The 23,882-nt window shown below is 43.1% G+C and overlaps 1 protein-coding gene across 1 annotated transcript in view; it reads right to left on the minus strand.

The window, feature by feature from the left end:
- Positions 1-23,882, minus strand: part of ALDH1A3 (aldehyde dehydrogenase 1 family member A3) — a 24,555-nt gene continuing 673 nt past the window's right edge. The window contains exons 2-11 of the mRNA XM_035890604.1: positions 22,095-22,224; positions 20,346-20,407; positions 17,723-17,851; positions 15,156-15,269; positions 11,961-12,063; positions 10,741-10,925; positions 5,143-5,307; positions 2,770-2,927; positions 1,495-1,569; positions 1-73 (exon numbers count right to left, since the gene is read on the minus strand). Of these exons, the coding sequence (XP_035746497.1) occupies positions 1-73; positions 1,495-1,569; positions 2,770-2,927; positions 5,143-5,307; positions 10,741-10,925; positions 11,961-12,063; positions 15,156-15,269; positions 17,723-17,851; positions 20,346-20,407; positions 22,095-22,224 (1,194 nt within the window). The remainder of the gene's footprint in view (positions 74-1,494; positions 1,570-2,769; positions 2,928-5,142; positions 5,308-10,740; positions 10,926-11,960; positions 12,064-15,155; positions 15,270-17,722; positions 17,852-20,345; positions 20,408-22,094; positions 22,225-23,882) is intronic.

Below are 23,882 nucleotides of genomic sequence, written 5' to 3' on the forward strand. Positions count from 1 at the left end.
TCATGGGCTCTTCTGGGAGAGTTTAATGGTGACTGTTTTCACTTCAGTGTATTCTGCCAAAGCATATTCACCGCTAGAAAAGAAGAGAGAGGAGGGAAAGGGACAAACAATTGTAGCATGTTAATGTCTACTTCCCTAAGATAAGAAATCTCTACACAACTGCATTTTAGCCACTGATGGACAGCTGCTGTAGACGACATCAGGCCATTAAAACCAGATCTGAACTAGCTTACGCTAGCCATCAGTTTGGCCCACCACTTCTAATAATGGCTAAGTACATGCACGTAAGTAGACACAACTACGCCCTGTTGTAAAAGAAACATCGAATGCTGCTGGTCGCAGTAACCCACAAGATGACACCTCTGCCGAGTAGAAACTGAGTACTGTTGTGAGAACCCATAGAAGAAACATCCACGTAAACATAGTTATCAGTGCTTAGACAGTAACTGACGATACTTTTTCAATGAAAGTAAGCTTCTATCTACAAGATACCATATCATCAAGAGGGCACAGCTGCTCCAGAAACGCATACTGATGACAGGCCCCACCACTGCATTATGTCTTAGTTGGTGGAAACTGGCTCTATTCCCATGCCTTGCCCAAGGGATAAACCCCTGACATCCTTTAATTAGCTAGGCAGTCAGGCAAAATAAACCATAAGGTCTCAATATATGTATCCCATTGGAGGATTCATTCATTTGCTGTGCTTAGCAAGTGAGGCACCTGAATGTCTCAGAGCAGCAGATGCACCATAACAGCTACTGGAAATGGTTCCTGGAAATAAATCTGGCTTATGAAGGAAAAGGTGCATTAGATTCCTCTGAAGAGTCTTCTGACTGGTGTAATAAACCCCACCTCTCTCCTATACACAGAGAAAATTAAGATTTAAGTCAACTTCTCAGCTCTAACTTATAGGGTGACCTCAGTTTAAAAATTGCTGCGTTAGTAGAGCTGGAATGTCTGGTAGCCATGCTGCAACAGGTCAGACAGAGGGTCCTTCTGCAATTTAGTAGCAAGCTTGGAAGGTAGAGGTAGAATCATCTTGGAGATCATTCCTCATTGTTCTAGCTCCAACATTATAAAGTCAGAGGTGGGAAGAGGTCCAACTAGGAGCAATGATACAGCAGTCAAGGGAGGCCCAGATACCACCATATAAAGATAGAGGAGGTTTGGGGTGGATACCAGTGCCCCCAGCCAAGGTGCCATACTTCTCCTTTCATCTAAAAATCTAACTCTCAAGGAAAAATGCTTGCAAGTGGAATTGACTGAACTGGAGTTATAAAGAGCTTATAAACCAGATGAAGGTTCTCCTGAAGGCACTGCTCATGCTCTCACATCTGTGCTTTACACGCACGCTGTACTGGCTTAGCACTGCCCTGTGCAGCATACTGCAAGCCTGACCGTTCAAAAGCAAATTCAACAATATTTCCATAGAGTCCCAACTGTTACTGCATTCACCATCCACATATAAACAAAATACTGAGTGAAACTTACAGTTCTCTGCCATTGCCTGACATTTTAAAGCCACCAAAAGGAGCCTGTGCATAGAGCGCATTGTAACAGTTGATCCTACAATAAAAACATCAGTTGTAAAAAGACAATTCAATAGGAAAGAGAAGCAAGATGATGACAACAACAATACAAAAAAGGCTGAAATCTCTCAGTTTTCTCTTTATACAGTTCATTCATTTGAGAATCAGAAGTTAGCAATAAAATCTTACTTTGCTACAGAAACAGAAAACATTTGAGTGGTACTCAGTCCGACCCACATCTCAATTCATAGTCTCTATTGTCTAAGACATTCATGCTTGAGCTGGAATTTATGCTGTGTTCAGAGCCGTGCTTAAAATAAATAGTTCAACTTATTCCCTAGTTTAATAAAGCACATTCTGAAATGAACATGTTTACTCAGAAGGCTGTCTAAATACTCACAAGCAGGCCCCACCATCCACTTCCAGGTATAGAAAAAAGTTGGACCATATTAGGCAATTGTGTCAGAGTAAAACTGAAGCGTTAGCCCTATTTCCATACCCACTAGGTAGGAAAAGCTAACGCAGATAGTTCCTCAGCATCTCAGTAAGATCAAATACCTGAAGAGGGACAGGTATGGCTTGGTGCTGAAGGACTGCCCCTTCAGCTACGTACAGCACATGTATCCTTCAAAGCCCAACATCCCATTTTTATATAAATATTACTCAGAGGCAGATTCTTCTGGCACCAACTCTTGAAATCAATCCTCTGTATGCATCAAAATCAGACATCAGATCAAATTCCTATCTTCATTGGGAAAAAAAATCAGGATTCCATCTTTAAAATTATTCTGATATAAAATAAGACATTTTGTAAGCAAAAAAAGCTACTTCTCTTTCTGACAGTGGTGTGTTGCCATCTACTGTCCATACTGATCTGTGCATCTAAGACCCCATCTGATGCTACCTAAAGATCATGAGAATTGCTTTTTTCTACATACAGGATTTTGAAAGGCGTCATGTCTGGTGGAACTTGCTACAACCCCTACATTTTCAGAGTTTTCCAGACAAAAATAACTACATCGACTGAACAAACAAGCAGGCCATTTCTTGCCAGACTGTCTGATCCTCACCACCCTATTTTGATGAATGGATGTTGCTTCTGTGCAGGATATCAAGAATTAAGCAGACTACTAATACATCTTACCTCCAGCACTTACACTGTGATTCCAAATCATACATCCCTCTCTCTTCCCATGAAACAAAATCCCAGCCCATGCTCAGGTCCCCCCCTGCTTACCAGACAGTTCCCGATTGCAATGCAGAAGCTAGTGTTAATGCTCTGTCCAGATTCTTTGTGAACACTGCAGCCGTAAGTCCATACTCGGTACTGTTAGCTCTTCTTATGACCTCTTCTATACTCTTGAACTTCATAATTGGCTGAACTGGCCCAAAAATCTGCACATATCAACTCAATGTTAGTACAGGACAGCCTTGGCTAATCACGGTAATTTTGAAGCAATCAGAATCAGATGCTTTGTTTGGATACTATATTTAAAACGTTATATCCTAGCCTTCTAGAAGTCACAGATAGGGTCTTTCAAAAACTACTAATTAAACTGACTTCAAAGGAAGTACAGTGGTGTGCTATAGTCGTTAATGTATGCTAAGATACAACAACTAATGGGTCTATGACAATCAAAATAAGCAGAGTTAGATCTGGACAAGTTTCAAATGATTCATTCTTCCTCCATTTACGACTCTCCTTTGAACTCAGAACTTGAGTACACTCAAGAAGTAATTAATATATTTCAAGGATTGCAAGTTTTCTTCCTTGGTTTTAACTCTGATTTTGTCATTGTACGCAGTTTATTTGCATGCAGTGCATTTACCACGTACGTGTTTGACCACGAACTTGGCTTCCCAGGTTGCCAGTATAAAGGCAGCCGGCATACACAATATTTCTTAGCTTCTGGGATGGAGTCTCTCGTCGAGTATGGTATCAAAGGTGGGGCCCTTTTCTGGCCTGCATGGTCTTGCAAGTACAATAAACCCCCACGGAAGGTGAGATACAATCTCACTTGTGCCACCTTGAGGGCCAGGCTCAACAGTTTGCCTGGCCTTTAGGCTCATACAAGTGTTTCTAAATTTCTTTGGTTTGGGAGAGCCAAGTGCTTAACTGGAGCCTTAATCCCAGGCAAAGGATGAATGTGCATTTGCAACGGAACTGCAGATGAATGAAACTGGGTAAGCTTCATGAATCGTGACTTGGGATTTGGAGTCAGTTCATGAAAAAAAGGCCTGTCATGGGATTTTCAGCTCTTATTACCTCTATTTTTAGAATGTAACTCATGCCCAGGCTGACTGATATCTTTCCCAGGTTCCTTAGAGATTCTGTGGCAAATCTGAGACATCAAAACATTTTGCCAGGAGTGAACAGTAAGCAGCCCCATAAAAAGCACTAGGTTAAACTATAAAATACAAGTGCCAGTTAAGACTTTGGCAACTACTTATTTTCCATTGGAGAACACAATGAAAAGTAGATTAACTTCTATTCCAAAGGAATATCACAGGATCTAATCACATGCAGCTTGTTCAATTGTTCTGCATATGAATAATGAAAGCCAGAGTATTAGATCTGCACTTTGCTGTTTCAACCATGTTTTCATATACGAAAAAAATGGTCAGCCTCGGGTTTTCACCATGAGAATCTGGGATTATTTCAGATGCTACGGCTACTTGAGAAAAGTTCTTCAGTGGCAGTATAGCAGGGCCATTCCTTCCCTCCTCACCAGCCTCAGGTCCCAGAGTTCTTGTTCCAGCTTTCTGCAAGAAAGCGACTCCTTTTTTACAAAGTAGTGGAACAAGAACACACATTACACTGTCCTCTGTCACTTTGAATCAGCATGTACCACAGCTGAGCAATTTCAAGTCCATTCAGTAGGAGGTGTGTAAGAGCACACGGCACGCACAACCATCCATCTGCGTAGAGTGGGAAAGCTTAACTCTGTCTTCAAAAAACCTTCACGCTTCAGGGCAAACAATACATGGAATTGCTCCAGCCTGCCACAGTTTCAGTAATTTGTGTTCAGTTATTTATATTTAAAATCAAGGATTCAGACAGAAACCCCTCCATCACCACTATTTCTTATTCAGAAGCAGCATTTATAGCAGCTGTATCTCGGTAAGGCACATGCTTCTATTTTGCATTATGTCAAGTTCTCATTAAACGAGACCCAAAAGCTTTAGTGCAGCATTATCTACTATGCTTTTATCTGGGTTTGTTGTTTTCCAGTGAGTACACTCACAGGGCTACTTCCCTTTTGGAAAACCAAATAAAATGGGGGAAAGCAGCAAGACATTAGAAAGGGCTGGCAAACAGACACCTATTAATTGCACAAAATTTGCTGCTAAAACATTTTGACAGTTTTTTTGCCTGTTCTGCTCTCCCCTCTCCTCTCACAATTCCTCCCCCCGCCCTCCAAATTGAAGCTCACTTTGCAGATACCTCATTAGTAGAATGGATTTCAGCATTAGGCAGTTGTTAGGACACTGAAATAAGTGAAACTTCTATTCTCCACTCAGGTTTTCACTTCAAACCACAACTATACCTCTTTACTTTCCCGTTTGCAGTAGTAAATGCATATAAAGGTTCAGGTGACTTGTACTGTACCTCTTCTTTGGCGATACGCATGTTGTCAGTGACCTCCGAAAACACAGTGGGTTTTATAAACAGGCCTCTGTCTTCAATGGCAAGACCCCCACACTCCAGCTTAGCCCCTTCTTTCTTCCCACTTTCTATCAGCTCCAGGATTTTATCAAACTGTTTTTGGTCAATCTGTCAGACACAAAAGGGAAAAAAAAAACCAGACAGCAGCACCTTTATTATCACTGTTCCAGAGACCGGAGTCACGGTATGTGGCCCAGGGGCACATTTGCAGGGCACTGTCAAACTGGGTAAGCGTACACCTCATTCTATGATGTGGCAGTCCGGCAATAAGCAGGCTGAACGACAGGACGTGGGCATAGCCCTGAGCCACACAAAACAGAAGGTGAAGTTACATGCGATAGCTTAATCTGATCTAATAGTTTGCTGCCACGTGCAGGGGGTCTCCCCACTTTCCCTTCCTCTGCATCCTGGATATGCGCTCCCACGGCTCACCTCACTCCAGCTCTGGGACTTACTGACCTTCTCCACACACTGATTTAGCTCAGGAGCACCATGAGAGCAGCCTGAGACGGGTTTTGCTGTGCTAGCAACCTCAGTCAGCTCAGCAAGGGATCTGACCAGCAACGGAATCAGTGCAAGGGAAGGAAAGTCAGGCTATACAAACTATTAAGTCGACTTTGCTCTAATACGCAGCTTCACCCACAGCTACCTGCCCCCCGCTGGAAAAACCCAGCGAGCTCTGCCTCCATCTTTCCACACATGCATGCTACACAAACAGCGTCAAAGATAAGCCCTATTAGTGGGGTGACTTCAGAACAACTACAGCACTGAAGCCATACATCTAAAATCAGAATCACCTTTCACAGATCTTAGAGACTAGTACCATCCCAGCATTTTTTGGTTCTCTGGACTAGGAGCCATATCCTCACTTTTCACTACCAACCTCATCTAACTCCTCCCCACCCACACCTAACTATGCAGTAATCTCAAACAGCGAGTCCTGTTGTGTTGCTAGCCTTTAAACTAGGGGTTTCAGTAGAGATGGGGAAAGGCCAGCCCAGTTACAGGACACTGAAGTCACACAGCTGTGCAGCCCTGCACCAAGACTTGGAGGAGACACCACGTACTCCACAAGCACAGCGGGTGATGTGCTGGGATGAGGTGCAGAAGACCACAGCACTTCTGATCAGTACTGGTCCTTCTTTTGTGCTCCACATGCAGCAGTGTACTGCAGGTATTGTCTGGTTTCGAACAAACAGATGTGGCTATTCACGTGATATATAATTAAGCAATGAAACACCTCCGCAGCACGTTGCAGATGGTAAAAGACTTACGGAGACATTTTAAAAATTGAGGTGATTAAATAAAAGACTCCACCCACTGGTTCAAGATGCCCTGGCAGCCTAGGAGGCTATTCTGAACGCCAGGTATCTCCAGATGCTTGTACTGGTTCAATACCCCTCCCTAGGCATCTGGTTTTATTTCAGCAGGGCCAGTTGCCAACTGGGACTGCTTACATGGAGTGTTCCACACTTGCCTCCTCCAGATTACAGACTATATCCTGTCCCTAGTTAATCCTGGCCACACGCAATCTAAGTTTTCATGCTTTTAGATAAATATCAAAGCTTCAGGAGGGTGCCCTTGGGGTACTTCTGGTACACAGAGAACAGCACATCTCCTGCCACACAGATGTGTGTATCGCATACGCTGTGGACAGCTTGTACTAAGTGCTCATGTTCTCTCATCTGTTAAGATGCTACCCAAGAAAACATTTGATACATGCTACTGCACAAGGAAATGGGTGCCCTCGTGTAGGACACAGAGTGTCACATAGTGAGTTTGGCAGGTGTCATACATATTGTCTGTTTGTCTGGTTGCTTAGTTGCCAAATGTAAATAATTTGAAAATATCTGCAAGTGCTTTCCATCCTGGCATGTCTGTGATCCAGACCAATCCAGTTCATCCACTTCACATCACAGAAAACAAAACAAGGATATTTATACAGCTGTAACTTGTTGCAAGGCAAACTATAGTTAGATGAAAAGACACTGGGGAAAGAAAACATTTGTAAAAATGACATGCAAGGGTGGAACTGTTTGTCATTGTAACTAGAGCTTGCAAGGCTTGTTTAAATTATGTCCCCTACTCCACTATTATTTATGGTTCAAGCATTGACTTCTGTTAAAAACACGTGATTTACTAGAGCAAATTCTACTATTTGTCCAACTAATTCAAGAGAGAGAAAGACTTCTAAGGATCACTGCAATGCTGGAAATCTGAGAACTCCCAAATTTTTGTATCTTGCTTCATTTAAGTCAAGACTGCAAGGAGCAGTTTTTCCTTTTCCAAACCTAGCATTTGTAATCCTACAGAAGAACCCCGCAACTGTGTCCAACTGACTGTTGGACATATACTCTTTCTACTTACATATTTTACTTTCATGCTTTAATTCTAAAGTACACAAATGTCTACGGTCTAAGGAAAATATTCATCACCTTAAATATCAAACAATAGGTTTGGGGCTGAAAAACTTCTGGCTAGCGAGTGCCACGAGGCAGCCTTAGTGCTTATTTCCTTTCTGTAGATCAGGATTTGTAGTCCACAAATCCCAGTATTTGGGGTTATACAGTAACAAAACTAGTCGAGTCTTGTTCTAATCTAATCCCTGTTCTAGTCCACCAGGACGTTAGTCTCATCTAATGCAGTCTGCTGTTCGCAATTGTATAATGCACTGGTTAACCAGTTTGCCATCTGTGCAGATTTACTTTATTGCTTCCTATGAAACAGCTCACAGGAATCTAAAGTTCAAAAATGCCCTTGGTCTGCCTTTGAGGTTGGCACTCTGCTCAAACAGTCCTGATCACCCCTCAGGTTTCTTGTGGTGTCCTTTGAATTCCAGCCAGCCAACACAGTCAGACACATGTGAGTTTTGGTGAAGTCTCATCAGAAGCATGCCTCATTTCTGTTTAAATTTGACCTAATTTTGATCAGAGCAGTGCAGTTTGTATCAGCATAACCCAATACTGCAGCTGACACAGTCTTTTCCCCACACCCATGCCATGAGCATCCATGCCAGCGCACAGTAATCCACACCAGGGAACTGACCTGAGTAAAACCTTTCTTCTTCACTTCCAAAAAAGCTGGATTAGACCTGAATGACCCAGTTCCCCAATCTAGTTCATAAGTGCAGTGCAATATAGGAACAAACAGCTGCAGACAGAACCATGTTTCCAGGACTACCTTACATCAACTTTAAGTCCTTGTGGAACAGTACTGCCTGTCACTCCATGCTGTCCTGCACCAGGTTGTCTCAGCAGCTACTTAGAGCACTATGCTCAGCCATGGTGTGGCTTGGTTTCACCGAGTGCTAGCTCAAAGTCTGGACTGCAGACACTCTCCTATTTTAGACTCTCTGAACTCTCTCTAAGTTACAGGTCCTGTTGTCTGGCTACCAGCAATTGCAGCTGATGTAGGACCAAAAATCATGGACTACAACCACTGTCAGCCTAAAGGTTGGCTCCAACTAAGGAGCTACTGTCAGCTACTGTTGGCTTCTAAGCCAGCGATCATCCCAGAATGGGGTCTACACAGCAGCATGTGGCCGTTTTTCTAATGCTGTTGTGTATGTTCACCTTGACCCACACAGAAGGAGAATGAAAGCAACAACCTGGATCTGAAGCAACTAAGGCCTGATGGGGAGAGATGAAGAAGAAGGGGAAGAAAGATTATTTTTCGTGGTGAGTCTTCCCTTACCCATCAGTTCAAGATAAAAAAAACCTCACGGCAGAACAGGTTACTTCAGGAACAGGGGAAAAATTTGATCTGGAAGCTTCACATTTGAACAGTAACTTATGGGCAGGTGTGAATCTTTGCTACTTTTGGAGGTATTTTTAGCCTTTGCGACACTGCATCATTTCTGTCTTCTGCTTGAATTTCTGCGTGTTGCATTTTACAGCATAGGCTCCAGAGAGGGAGCAACCATAGCTGCAGAGGAAGTGGTTATTCCTTTGCACTGGCAGCCACATGAAAGCTTTGGGATTAACAGTTTCCTCCCACTCTCTCAACACTTTCGCATCTTGGGCTTGACAGTTGCATGCAGAGAAGTTCAGGTGTGTGTGGGGGGGGTGCTGTCTCTCCTAGCTACAAGTTTAACAGGTAAGCAAAAAAAAAAAGAGGACAGATGGGCCGTATTTAAAATATGACTGGACGCTGCTATTCTGCCTTACTGTTACCCTTAATTATAGCTCTGTATGCAAAGAGTCTCCCTTAAACCACAGCAGCGATACCAGAACATGGTGCTCTGCCATAGTGCTTACTGGGAAGTGCTCTGACAGCCTAGCAAGAGCTGGGAGCATGGATGGACTAAAATAAGCAGGCCAGTTCTACATATTCTGCTCACTGCAGTGTTTCACCCTTTAAAACCTCTCAACTACTCCCTGTGATTTCAGGGGCTGTTCTCATGAAATCAATGGTCTCTGTAAGAGCAGCCAGGTGAGCATGGTCCTGACGGGAGTAACTATAAATGCAGCTCACTTACTGCAACTGCTGGATAAGGTTTACGATGATATTATATTAAACCAAACAAACCTGAAAAGCTGAGAGCCCTTAACAAGAGGTAAGAGCAGACCCTGAAACGGTTTGAGAGTCAGCTCATCTCTGCTGAACTAAGTTCCAGCATGGGATTATTTTCCTAAGATCGCTGAGCAGTTTGAAAACTCTTTCTAGGCAAGTTAGAGGGACAGATGCAATCCCAGCATGACCAGGGGATGTACATCATCTTATTCCCCATGCACGAGGACATGCAATGAGGTTTTACCACGCATGGACCATGTGTAAATGGGCCTGGATCCAGACAAGGGGAGGCAGATGTCCCCACAGTCATCCCTTCTCTGAGGGATCCTATATAGCATCAAGGAAGAAAAACTCACTGTGCAGTACTGAGAACAGGAAGGCTAGGCTACAGATTTCTGGGATTCCCCCTTTGGTTTTGGTAGCAAACAGTGGCCCTGTTAAAAGATCTGGCTCAAGGATCATCTTCCTCCAGAGCTCTCCACCACAGCTCAGCTTGCTTCATAAGATAAAAATAAGAGGAAGGCTCTGGAAGCATTGACGAGGCTGGTCATGACAGCAGCTTGGCATGGTTCTTCCTCCTAATTCAGCTGAAACTTCTCCAAAGGATCAGAAAGGGGGCAAAGGAGGAGAGGGAAAGTGGGGACTCGGGAGTCCCTGGGCTCTAACTACTTGTCATCACCAACACAGCCAAGTAGCTGAACGGCCATTTCTGCAGCTGCGCTCTTCTGTGCATTGCTATTGCTCGCTGCAACATGCTTTGTATTACTGTACCAGGGAGACAGCCCTTTCCATAAAGCTGGATAAGAAGTGAATTAAATACATTTGTGTTTAAAAAAATTACAACATAACATTTCAACAGTTGTGATTAATTGGTATTTAAAATAGAGAGAAAAATAAAGCCATGATACATTACTCACCCCTCGGCGCTTCTGCTGGGACCATATTCGCAAGGGTAATATTTACACAAGGAAAATTAAACAAAAACACAACCAAAAACCAAACAACAAATGTTCTCAGGCACACAGTTACCTGGGGCCCTTGTTCAGTTCTGGCATCAAAGGGGTCTCCGACGAGTCGCTTCTTGGCATACTCCACGCTGCGCTTGACAAACTCTGGATAGATCTGCTCCTCCACAAACACTCGCGAGGCAGCCGTGCAGCACTGCCCTTGATTGAAGAACACGCCTTGATGGGCACATTCCACTGCCAAGTCCACTGCAACATGGCCCACGAGGGAAAAGCGTTACCACATGCATAGTTTCAGCCTTCCAGTGTTTCCAGACTTGTTTTTTTCCTTTCTCTTTTGAAAGCCTCCTTAAAAAATGCTGACAGTGGTCCACACCCATTGAAGGCACACGCAAGACCTCATACTGCCCCCAAACCAGATTAGTCTCTTATTATTTCAACCCCCCTTCCTGCCTTTTGTCTCAAGGTCTAGCCATAGCCCCTGATACTTTCTTCCACAAGGACTCACTGAGGGCAGCAACCAGTTTTTCTCGCTGTGGGAATTCAGATGTGGATTCCCAGACACCGTGCATTGGTTCTGGAAGACTAGTTTCAGCAGCGATTGTTTAGAAAGCAGAGTGCCCTTCTGTTGCACAGCCAGCTCAGACCAGGTCCTCGCAACGCTCACTGTTAGCAGATGGCACAAATACCTTTGGCTTTCAACCTCTGCTGGGCCGTGAAAGAGAGCGAGGAGTATTTTCCCCAAGCCAAATAGGATTTTCCAACCACTTTGGTGGTCACAGGTTACACATAACTCACTAATGTAACAAAATCACAACAGAACACGAAAAACGAGTCCTACAGACCCCCAGGACAGAGGTGAAGGCTGGATTAGATCAGGTCCTACAAAACTCTCCTATCATAGGAATGCCTGCAGAGGGGCTGCATTTTAGAAAACTGCTTTCCCCGCTGCTTGGCTCAGGCTCTGCAGTACTGCCAACCAAAAAGAAGGCACCACAACAGCAGAAATGCACAAATGCAAGATTTATCTGCAACTTCAGCCATCCCCAGGGAAGGCAACAGTATAACAATCTGTTCATTTGCCACCAGAACGGTCCCTGTGCTGGGTAAGAGCTCCAGCGAAGCAGAACTGCATCCTGCCCTTGGACAGGGGTTTCTTCTAGCCTTTGGGGGGGATGCAGTGGCAAACACCAGCCCTGCCAGCTGCCAAAGGACAGCAGAGGCACACAAAAGCACCACACTCACAGTGTCTTACAGCAAATTAACACAGCAGCCAATACTTACAGTCTGCATCTGCACACACAATGCAGGGGTTTTTCCCTCCAAGCTCTAATGTCACCCTTTTGAGGTTGCTTTTAGAAGCAGCTTCCTTGATCAGTTTTCCAACCTGTAGCATTGAGACACAAAGAGGACATGAGCTGTTTCACCTGAAAGTCTTAACTCAGCACGTCAAATGTGATGCTAACACAGGTAGAAGAGCCTGGTGGGTGGCTGAAGTAGGTAAGAAGTCAGGGATAACATTCTTAGATGGTCTGAGTTTCCTATTGCTGCGATGTGTTGCGTCAAAACCAGCCCCAGAATTAATGTCTGTTCTAGGAAATGTAAAAGGGTGGGCTATGGGAGAGCTACAGGAACTGCACCCTGAAGTTATCTGCTGCCCGGAGCTGCAGGACAAGGCATCTCCCACCCAGTGCAAGCTAGTGAGCAACACTGACGATCAATGGGGCTTCAAGGTTTATGAGTTTTAAAAATAGGGAATTCAACTTCTTAGAATTGATCTTGCCAAGGCAATGGTAGGAACTCACTTTTCCTATCTGTTACAACTCCCATACCAGAAAGCCATGTAGAGATTTTGACATTTAGGAGAAAACTACTTCTTTCTGACAGTTTAGGCTGGGCTGCTCCACACGCAAAAGTAGCTGAGACATGTTCCCTCCAAGGCAATACCTGAGCATGTCAAGACAAACTCCATCGAGCTCTGCCGTGGCACCTTCTGCCCAGGAACCTGCTCTGACCATCTGGAGGAATTTATCTGGCCACTCTCTCCCGAAGGGAAGGATTTACTCTGCTTCCAGAATTTAATCGAAGTAATGTCATGTCAAACTAAGGGGTTTTTTCCCTCCACAGAAAAATTGTTTCATATCAAATGTTTTCCCCAAATTCTGACTGACTATGCCATTTCTTTTTTACACTGGTAGCACCAAAACAGTAATTTATCTTTCTGCTTTAAAAAATGGAATTCCTCACAAGAAGAGCATAAATCAAGCATCAGAACCATTTAGTAATCTAATTTCGTTAGAAACTGTATGAGTTAAAACTATTTGGGAGCTTCAATTGTTAAGGCAGGTTATTTTCTTAAATGTGACCTTATATTTGAGTTTCCTTATCTTTTAACTGGTTTTCTTGTGTCTTACCTTTGCACAAGGCAATCTTAACTTCATTTCTGCCCGAAAATACTGTTGCCCTGGAGTGGAGCTGTGAGCAAGGAAAGCATGGGGCAGCTGGCTGGCAGTTTTAGGTCTGCATTTCTCATGGTTTGCCTTTGTAACTCAACCAAGACTCCTGAACCTAGCAGTGCAGATCATCTCTAGTCACTCAGCAGCTTAGTCCTAGAGACAGCAGAAATAACTGATGCATCCTGCTGCAGATACAGATAGCTTCGCCAGAAGCATTACTATGAGCTAGCTGGCTGAAGAGGTATAAGTTAATCAACTAAGGGAAAGGAAGAAATCTAGATGGGAAAATTCTCATGGAGTTTAAGAACAGTATTTCCAGGCTGGCACCGAGCCCAAGCTGGGGCTTAAAAACTAAGTCAAAATGTATTTTGAATTAGCTTCACTTCCTGGCTCAGAAACAGTAGCATTATGCTGCAAATACCGCAGAGATGCAGCTGAACTCACAGATGGGTGGAGGGGGAAGAAAACACTTCTAAATTACACATGCATTAGCAAAGAATCTGTCTCCCTCGGTGTTTCCTGCACACCCATGGATTAGGAAGACAAGCACAGCATCTATAGGAGTTTTTTGCCTACAGGCTCCAGCAGCTGAGGTTTTCCTTCTGCCCCTAATCCACTGGATACTCCTTTTTCATTAAAAACCCAAACAGACCCATGTGGGCTGGATGAGTCTATAAGCTCTATTATTCTCTCACAGCCAGCGTCTAATCTGGGCTAAAAGTTTCTGATCTAGGTTTTGGAGAGAAGCATGTATCTGGGTAAACTCCTAGATTAGACCAACTATCAAGAGAGTAAAATCTCATTGTGAACTTTTACTTTATTGCATTTGTGTTTGTTCCCATGATCCCTACACAGAAACAGAGGCTTAACACACCTTCTCCTATGGGATAAGCGAAGCAGTTAGCATGTACACAAAGCCACTAGATGGTACTGTTGTTAAATGCAGCAGCTTTTGAGTGTTTAAGGAGTTACCTTTACCGACCAAGAATACCATTCAAGGTAATTTGTCATCATTATGCAATTAGATTACACTCTGCAATTGTCCGGATGGACATAAGAATGGATGAATTCGGCAAATGCTCAGTAAGGATAACGTTACCAAAGGAAATAAAAAAGAAGAAAGTGTATTTGCCTCAACTGCACCCACTGGTGTCAACATTTCCATTCTTTGGACCCTGCCCCTCTTCCAGGGGCTTGTATATATTGCAAGAAAAATCTAGAGCAGGAAGTGGAAAATCATTCACATTTCTAAGCAAGCTTTTGTTTCAGAATTTGCAGCAGTGATTACTAGGGACAGATTTGTTTGCACGCCACATCTGCGTTCAATTCCTAGACCAAGCTATGCACTCCTTTCCCCCGTGTAGGTACAGAAGAGGACAGCTGTAGGTGTCTGATAGTGCAGAGGTCTCACTTCCACCCCTTTCCTAAGCAAGGGAGCCGTAGCTATTTACATGAAAACAACTGAATAGGAGGTGCTTTACTGTGCAGGTGTCAAAAGAAGCTCAAATATTAATCCCATCCACATCAGCAGAGGAAGCCTCAGGCACAGGGCTGTGTTTTTATTTAAATCCTAGTTCCTCAGATGTAACTACAGCCAAGGAAGAATTGTTCAGGGCTCTGACTGACATGTTTTCCAGTTGCACATGCTTGCAGGGCAGGACTGGTAGGCAAACTTGCCCAGAAGCTCCGTCAGGTCAATGACATGATGTTAAGTCACTGCCAGCCTCTCCTCTAGACTGTCTTACCTCATGTTAGAGCATCTATTACTTACAGTTCTTACAGAAATGTGGCAGTTTGGCAAAACCCACTTTACAGAGATGTGGGATTATCACGAGCACAAGGACCTGAATTAGACAAATCTCAAATGCTTCTGAGGAATCCTGTCACATGGAATGTGATGGAAAATGGTGTTGGCAATACAGAAATCATCGACATTTCATTGTCTCAGTCTTACGTGGATGGGAGTTTTAGAAGAGAATGCAAAGAGGAACAGTGGGTGTTTTATGAGAAATCCATCACCTACCTTTGTTGATCCAGTAAAAGCAATTTTATCAATGCTGTGATGAGTAGAAATAGCAGCTCCAGCTGTGGGGCCATAGCCTGGCACAATGTTCACCACACCTGGAGGGAAACCCACCTAAAACAGAGGTTAAATACAGCTCTGTAAAGAGAGATTTTCAGCACTCTGGAGCTGATCTGCACTCCTGAGAGCTGCAGTTCAGTTCTCAGGAAGCTTGAATTAGTTGCACTATATTCCTTGCAATTCAAAATTGCAAGTTGTAGACAAGGAGCCCATACCAGATACATCACTGTTTTCCAGACTTTCCATTAGACAAGGAGCCCATACCAGATACATCACTGTTTTCCAGACTTTCCAGTAACATGGCTGTGTGCTACCAGCTGGAGTAGACATGGGTGAAAGTAACAGCCATGCTTAGAAAATGCCAAGTTTCAGTAAGAATTCTTGGAGGAGTCCCAGTTTCAAGTCAAAAGAGCGTGAGTCTTTTGGCCAAACTTGGCCCCCAGCTACTGCTGTGCAGCTGGAGCCAAGGGGTAACTGAATGAAAGTTTGTTTTGAACAAAGGTTGACATTTGTGGTTCTTCAGGGGCCAGAGGGATTAAGAAGTCAGTAAAACCCACTAGATGATGGGGCTAATAAAACAGGAATACAAGAGCAGATGGTAACAGACTTATGCCAGTTTCCACCACATTTACAATCTAGATTAGCCAACTAGCAATTTTGCCAAAAGAGACAAATGGCAAAACTTTAGGTGAAATTCTAGTGCAAGAAGTGCGGGAGTTACTGGTCTGTTTTTACTTCCTGAACGAGAGTTTCAAGGATTATGCTCTTCTAAGCCAGCCCTCCCCTTCTACTGATTGCACAAGGTTGTTTTCCCTGCATTTTATAACAATGGAATTGCAGGATATTAAGTGTTCACTTAATTTCTCATGGATTTTTAATATAAAATCTCAAGAAATGCAGTTGCTCTTCCCTAATACAGAAAAAAATGGAAGTAATTGCTCATGTACTACCTTGGAAAAAATTATCTTCGTAAGTTTTTTGGTTTGGTTTTTTTTTTATAAATCGGAAGGGCAGTCAGATTTCTTCTATGGATGTGACAATGATTAAAGTGAGTTTAATAGAGTTCGCAACTTGGCTAATGAGTTTTCAAGAAAATACTGCATGTCAAACTGTGCAAGTAATGGTGTTTGGAGTCAGCAGCAAAGCCACAAGGAAGCAAAAAATTGGTTTAGGTCACCCTGAGCCAAAAAGTTTTTTTCTGTTTTTCAGCAAAAATGAAAGCCAAAATATTTTGGTTGGCCCAAAATTATTTTATTGAACCTAACACATAGCTTTGCTTGTACGTTAACATCTTCTGCATCCTTTTAAAGATGAAAAAAAAATTAAAAGTTTAACTTACTCTTCTGAAAAACGGCAAAGAATTTAGCTAATTTTGGGTGGAGAAAAGAGCATTTTCGAATAAAATTATTTTGCTCTAATTACACTTCTGCCTTGAAGGGCAACTGTGAGAAACAGGCAGCTTAGAATTTCAGCTAAAAAAAATTAATTTCAGCACAATTGAGTGGCTTTTTTGGAGGAATGCTACGCCTGTGTTCGGGGAGCTACAGAGCTGTATGTTAGAGTGAAAGAAGCAATGGTGTGGCAGGGCTAACTAGAAGTCATGAAAACTGCACCCTATGCTCGCTCATCTTGTGTAATCTTATTAAGTCGATTAACTGCAGGAGATACTTAACTGGTAGTATTTTTGTACTGCCTTTCCTGGCAGAGGAGCCCTAAGCATCAATTATTAAGGTACCCTTCTATTTTCTCCCATCCTAAGCCAAGAACTGAAAAAAATCATCATTATACTTAGACTGAACTTAACAAACAGACTTCTCCAGCTGAGAGGCAAAAGCGTATTTACAACCCTTCTAGTTTTCCTCACAATTAGTCACATTTGTAAATATAGGAAGCTGATGTACTGACCAGCCCTGGAGGGTACTGGGCACCTCCCACCACCTCTGTATGATTAATAGATCTGAGGCCACCTGAGGTCCTACTTGACAAGCCCTAAAGCAACATTTTGAAATCCCAACCTATGATCTTCCCTTTATGTCAGTATCGAGTTGGCTTTAAAGGCCAGACATAGCTAAATTGTTCTATGAATGGCAGAAATTATGAAGAATTTTTTCCCATGGCACTCTGTCTTGGTTGAACTATCCCACTTAAAAATGGTACAAACTCAACATTGCTGTCTAATCGTGCTTTTTTGTCCCACTGTCTAATAAAACTGAGCTGTAGTCTTCCCCTCATTTGGGAGAGGGACAGAAGCACCACTTTTTCTCTCTGCAGCTTCCTGAGAAAGAAGGAAAACCTACAGGTTTTGTGATCTTTGCTACCTCCCAGCTAGCCACTGCCAGTCATGAAGGCCTTAGTAAGAAAAGACTGAAGACAGAGGTTTTTCTCACTTTTCTCTGTAAGGCTTTAACATCTTTAAAACCTAAAAACCTACATAGCCAACTCAAGATATAGGCTTGCTTATGACCTTAAAAGAACAGTACCTAGATAGGATGCTCAGATTTCCTTACCTCCTTGATCAGCGAGCCAATGTACAGCGATGTGAGAGGAGTTTGTTCAGCTGGCTTAATAACTAAAGTGTTTCCACAGCACAGTGCTGGTGCCATCTTCCAAATGAGCATTAGCAACGGGAAGTTCCACTGTAAGAACACAAGGCTGGTCAGATCACACTTCGTATAGGATTTTGGCTGTCCACAGAAATTGTGTTGGAGGCAGTGTCCTGTTGCATCACTTTTGTACAGTGTCCTAACATGGGGGAATTACAGGGTGCAACTACTCGTTGAAAAACCCTCATTTTTCTGTGTTAGGTATTGGCTGAGTAGTTAGGAGTTATACAATGTCATTCAATTCCAGGTTTATAACTAGGAAACTGCACTGGGCTGTTCAGTCACGGAAATCCAGGGGAGGTCTTATACTCCTTTCAAATTGTAAATTGCTTCTTTCCAATTAGTTTTCTTATTTGGAATTAGGAACCAGTCCACATCAGTTTCCTCCATGCTAATCTCTTTCATGGTCATACGTATTTGTAGATCTTGGAGCCTAAGCAAGAAGTGGAAAATCTAGCTCACACTGAATCTGAGAAAGGTCATTTGGCAGCAGAAAGGATTTCTTCATTAAAAATAATTAATGCTGCTTTAGGGATGATGGAAGCAGGCCAACAGTAAGGGGACTTCTTGTCAAGCCTCAAGCCAAAGGCCTTCAGCTATCAACAAAGAAGCCAAATATGTTAGGAATTCACAAATTCACACTTATAAATAAATTAGCAGGGTAGCTTTTAAGAGATGAGTTCTGTTCTGACCCAGCAGCAATGAGACAAAGCAGAATTTAGTCTAATGTGCTATTCTTCAACTTGACTCTGTCTCTTTCCCAGACCTGTTTTGTTTCATTGATCTTCTCCAATGGCCACAACCCATGATTTGCCCATTTGTCTTTTTCTCCTAAGCCTTCCTGAAGGCCTGACTTTGCAGCTTGAGCCATCCACATTTACACTACTTTTCTACACTTTCAGAGCATGACATAACTCCATTAGGAGCTTTCCATTGCAGAATGGCTGGTGAAAGTAACAATAAAGGACTCCAGGGCTGCCTCATGACATCAGTGTGGGATAAAGCTCAGTCATATGCTGCACTTTTTCAGAACTTGCCTTGCTGAGAACATTGGTTTAAACATAGTCAAGCCACAGTAAAAAGGGAGGATTGTTAATTGGTCTAGGAAGGTATATGCAGAATAGTGACAGAATCTCTTTAAATCAAGTAGGAATATACAAACCCACAGACTGTTGGTGTTAGAGATCAAACTGGAAAAAAAATCTAAGGGGATTTGTTCTAAGTAAACTGGAGACAGATGTGGTTTTGTTGACCTCAATCATCCTTTTCACAAACACAGTGTTGAACTTCAGTCAAAATTGTTTCTGTACTTTCTATTGTATTTATTGCTGATGTAGGGTTAACTTGAAATATTAGAAGTCCCATTATGTCCCCTTGTAGTGGCCCTCCAAAGCATCCTACATGTAAGCTTTCAAAGGGATAGTTTCCAAAAGAATTGTTAAGTACCAAAAGTGGCTGAAGTGTGACCAGGAGATACCATTTAATTGGTGATCAATGTGAGGAACCTGATGTTTTGATCTTGAGTCACAAATTCTAGTTGCTCACAAGAAGTTGCATTGCTTGTTCAGCCAGAAAAGCTGCGCAGAAGTTATTAAGCTGAACATCTGGTAACTGGTACAGACCATCTCCCACTTTGCCTCACCCTGATATTGCTAAATAGACAGTACTGTCTTATTATCGGGGATATAAGCTCAGGCCTGCTGAAGAAAAAAACAAAATTTCCCCAGATATCTTTGGGAACTGGTCCAGACCTGGTATTCCCAGAGTCCAGCAAATCCAATACCCCACATGCATTTCTTTCAGTCTCTCCTATAACCTTAGCCCAAAGGTCAAAATCTTACATGGACTCTTACTGATTCAAGTATCCAAACAGAGAATCTTGGCACATCACCATTTGCTTCATGGCTTGTAGGATACCATGTTCAAAGCATTTTACAACCAAACAGGAACAAACCATGTCTTTCCCATGTAGCTGTAAAGTCTTCCTGGCTGTCTGTTTAAACAGAGCAAGCAACACACACTAAAAGTGGAGGCATTCCAAGAACTAGCCACACTGTCCCCTCAGCAGAGAATGAGACCTCAAGGAGAAGAAAGCTTTATTCAGTGAGATTTAATCACCGAAAACTCAGAGAGCAGCCAGGGGCTATTAATAATGGATATGATATAAAACTCAAAACTATGCATCAGCACTAGGCAGCAAAAAGCTAGCACATGTAATGACAAGATGGTTGTCCCAGCAGTGCAAGAGTCAGAGAGCTCTGACTGGTCTCTGGTGACTGGTGTCATCCTTAGAGAGGAACAGAGCATCTGATTAGGAGACCCACCCTTCCATTGCAGAGGACTTTGTGTTGCCAAGAGCAATTGGCATGGGGGTAAAAGAAGAAACTAATCAGGCAACTGAGATGGGAGTTCCCTACAGAACAGCTGTACTTAACTAGGAAGCAAATGGCTGCAGTATAGGATGGGGAGTGCACATGTACTTCTTCCAGTTCTACGGGAGATACAGGGTACCATCGCTGCTACTTACTGGAGTTATAGCTCCACAGACACCCATCGGTTCGTGCCTGGTGAAACAGACAAAATTTTCATCTGCAAGACAAAAGAATAAAGGAAGACAAAACAGTCAAAATCCTTGCTTCTACAGCAAGAGTGTAAGACAACTGCACACTAACAGGTTGGGGACACAACTAAAACCGTATTAGACGAAGAACCCGCTATCTGTTCATCTTAACTCATGCCTCTGGGACACTCCAGGCAGATTAAAATCTGTTTGAGAATAGGTCTTGTATTAGCTCAAAAGCCAAACACTGCTCATGTTTGCAGCGGAGCTGTTTAAAACCAGGGGTTCAATTCCTTTTGCAGTCTCCCTGTGTTGAGGCTAAGGTGGAGGATAATTCCCTACCACACTGAAGCACAAATTGCATTCAGATTGTGTCTCACTGAAAGAAGCAAAGCACTTGTTTCCCTGAGGCGGAGAGTCTTTAAACCCATTTTGTATGGGAATCATAATCAATGTAACAGGAATTGCACTTCTGGCAAGAAATCACAAAAAGATGAAACTCTGGGAGTAAAGCAATACCATTCATCTCAAAATACTGCTATTACTCTTTCAAAGAGTAAGCAGGAAGGACATTTTTCTTACAAATTCATTCTTGCCGGAAATCTAGTTTCATTGGGAAGATCTGACAGAAAACACGAACACTTCTAATTACAGTTTTTGGAAGTGATCTCAAATGAGGACCAACAAGCAGTGTCCAGACAAGCAAAGCTTCACATTACTCTGAATGGGGGCGACAGATCTCAGTTTATATGACTGACATCGCTCCCTTTGCTGCTTGCACAGACTGAACTAGTTCAGCCCTTCAGAGCCCTTCCTCTGGTGACTAATTTTTGTCTGCAGTGCCTGTCCTTCATACAGCCTCAGTGATCACTCAGTGCAAGGACAAAACAGGCTGATTTTGAAAATATACCATATTACTCATCGTGCCCCATGGACATCCATTGTCTTGACTTGTTCTCCCCAAAACCATATTTGAACGTATGTAGCTGAGCCAAACTGTTCTCTCTGTCCCTGCCACAACAGTGCAGTGTGACTACTCTGGCCCCGCAGCCAAGGAAACATTTTGAAAAACCTCTTTCAAGTGTCAGAAAACTTGACAGGGTCTCTCCAAGAGCTCAGTGCTTTGGCTCCTGAGAGAAGACTCTCAGCCTCTCAGACCCTCTCTTCAATAAAAGTTAAGAAAACACACTACGTGATCTCTCTAAACATCTGTGAGCCAGCACTGTCAGGGATGCAAGAACATCAGTGAGGTAGGAGGCACTGGTAGATTCCACATCAACCCTCTGCCTCATCCCTGGGGCATCTAGGACAGCACAAGCTCTGCTGCCTTCACACAGTTCTCCCTAGAAACCTCTGTCCTTCCACTCTCTAGCATCTTAATTCATTTCAGTGATACCTAATGAATAAACTCCCCTATAATGCGTGGGGTGTGTGTTAAGAATTAGTCTGAATCTACAACCAAAAAGGTTTCTCTGTTAAAAAAGCAACAAAAGAGCTCATGCATTATTTTCCAGATATCTATCCAGGCATTCACATTTTTTTCCCGTTAGTCTAAATCTTGAAACACATCTACTTGAAATACATCCTGAGATAGAAAGGAAACGCAAGGCTATTTTTGCAGGTTTTCAGAAGCCAACCTTTCCATGCATGTCCCTCCCAGCAGGCCTCCCTCCCTGATCCCATCTCAGCTCTGAAACTGGGTCTGAAAGAACTTACCCACTGGGATAGTTCTGCCCTGAATTTTATCAGCCCATCCAGCATAATATCGGAGTGTTTTTATACAACCTTCCAGGTCAATGAAATAAGCCTGCAGAAAAGGTTTGCCTGTGTCCATTGTTTCCAGAGTCTGAAAGAAACAAATTGCATTCACTGTCAGACAAGTTGATGGTTTTTTTTCTTGCTGAAAAAAGCTTTTAGAGAAACTCCTCAATTTTATCTTGCCTTGTGCTGCAGACATGGGGTGTCCTTCCCTCACCTTGTACTTAACAAGCTTGTTAATACAAATAATGTAGAAGGGAGGCTAGACCCGATAACCCTGATGCCTACTCAAGTTGCTTTGTTCAGTGACCGCAATGAAAGCGCCTCTTCCAGAAGCCCCCAGAAGGTGGCCGTGGGTGGGATACAGGGCTGCGGTCTGGGGCACTGGTCAGAAATTATGTGAGTGTCATGACTTCACCATAACTGACCCTCCAATGCAGATGTTCTGGATTCCAGATGGTGTCATTGAAATCAGTCAGACCCAGTTTCCTTTTATTTGCAAATCTATTTTTTCTGCTTCACAGCCCTAAAACCAACCTCTTAAAAGCCTCTTTTGTCCACATGATGATAGAAAACACATTTTTTACAGAGTTCTGGTAACGTAACCTTTGGGCTCAGACCTGTGCTGAGACTAAGGCAAGGGAGAAGTTGCTTCACTAAAGCTGCACTGATGCTGAGCAACAATAAATGAAGTCCAGTCTCGGTCTGTGTCCTTCTCACTGTTCTGGATGTTAGCTCAGTGAATGCTTTGTTCTCTACTTGGGTCATTAAATGGGATATTGGTGCAAATGGCCAGCACATCCATAAAGCAAGTACTATCCCTTGGTAGATTGAAACATCTTTGTTTACATATGAAGTCATACCCTGTCATCTTCCACAGACATTAGGGTCCAAACAGCAAACAGACATTCCCTTTGGAATGACTAGGATTGTTATCCACTCTGAATGCCTGCTAAACCGACTGATTTTTATAAGTCATTACTTAGCATGCAGCCAAGGCAGCTACGGCTGGTTTTCTGCAGTGAAAATAACAATGCCAAACAAGCCCTCCCAGATCAGAAGGACAGCAGAAAGCTTGAAATGAGTGCCCTGGTTATGAAAAAAGGAAGGTCCTCTGAAGTCACATCAAAAAGTGTGCAGAAAATGAACAGGGTGTATTCACACACACATATATATATTTTTCCCCCTTTTATTTGCTGGCCAGAGCTGCCTTCAGAGCAGGATTTTTTGACTGAAGCTGGAAGCTGCCATGTGGTTAAGAGACACCGTGTTGGGGAAAGAGACCCAGCTCAGAATAGACATACAAGTACAGGCTCCTAAGCACATCCCATGGATGTTAAGTCCTACTGACCTCAGTGGGACTTCAGCTCAGGAACTTACACATCTAACAGCACTAAGTATCATAAATGCCATTCCCCTGAAGATAAGCAGAGCCAAAGTGCAGGACTGAACTACTGAGGGCTCAGGTCCAAGATCTTAGGTATGGTCTGACAGCAGCTCTAAGCTGAGAGATGCCAGGATCTGTGGGTGCAATTTGGAAAGACGTCCAAGGCCCATAGAGTCTAAAGGCTTCTACCAACTGCAGCACATTTTAGCTCAGGTCCTACTCCCCTTGTTCTGCACCAGAAGGACTCCTTCAGGACAGGATGGGGAATCATTAGCAACAGTTCTTCAGTGCAGAAGTCCAAGTTAACACAGCTTCACGGCTATAAAGAGATTTTCCTGAGCCAGCACATTCAGTAGGGA

Source organism: Egretta garzetta, unplaced genomic scaffold, assembly GCF_000687185.1.
Source record: "Egretta garzetta isolate BGI_Z169 unplaced genomic scaffold, ASM68718v1 scaffold322, whole genome shotgun sequence".
NCBI classification, from domain to species: domain Eukaryota; kingdom Metazoa; phylum Chordata; class Aves; order Pelecaniformes; family Ardeidae; genus Egretta; species Egretta garzetta.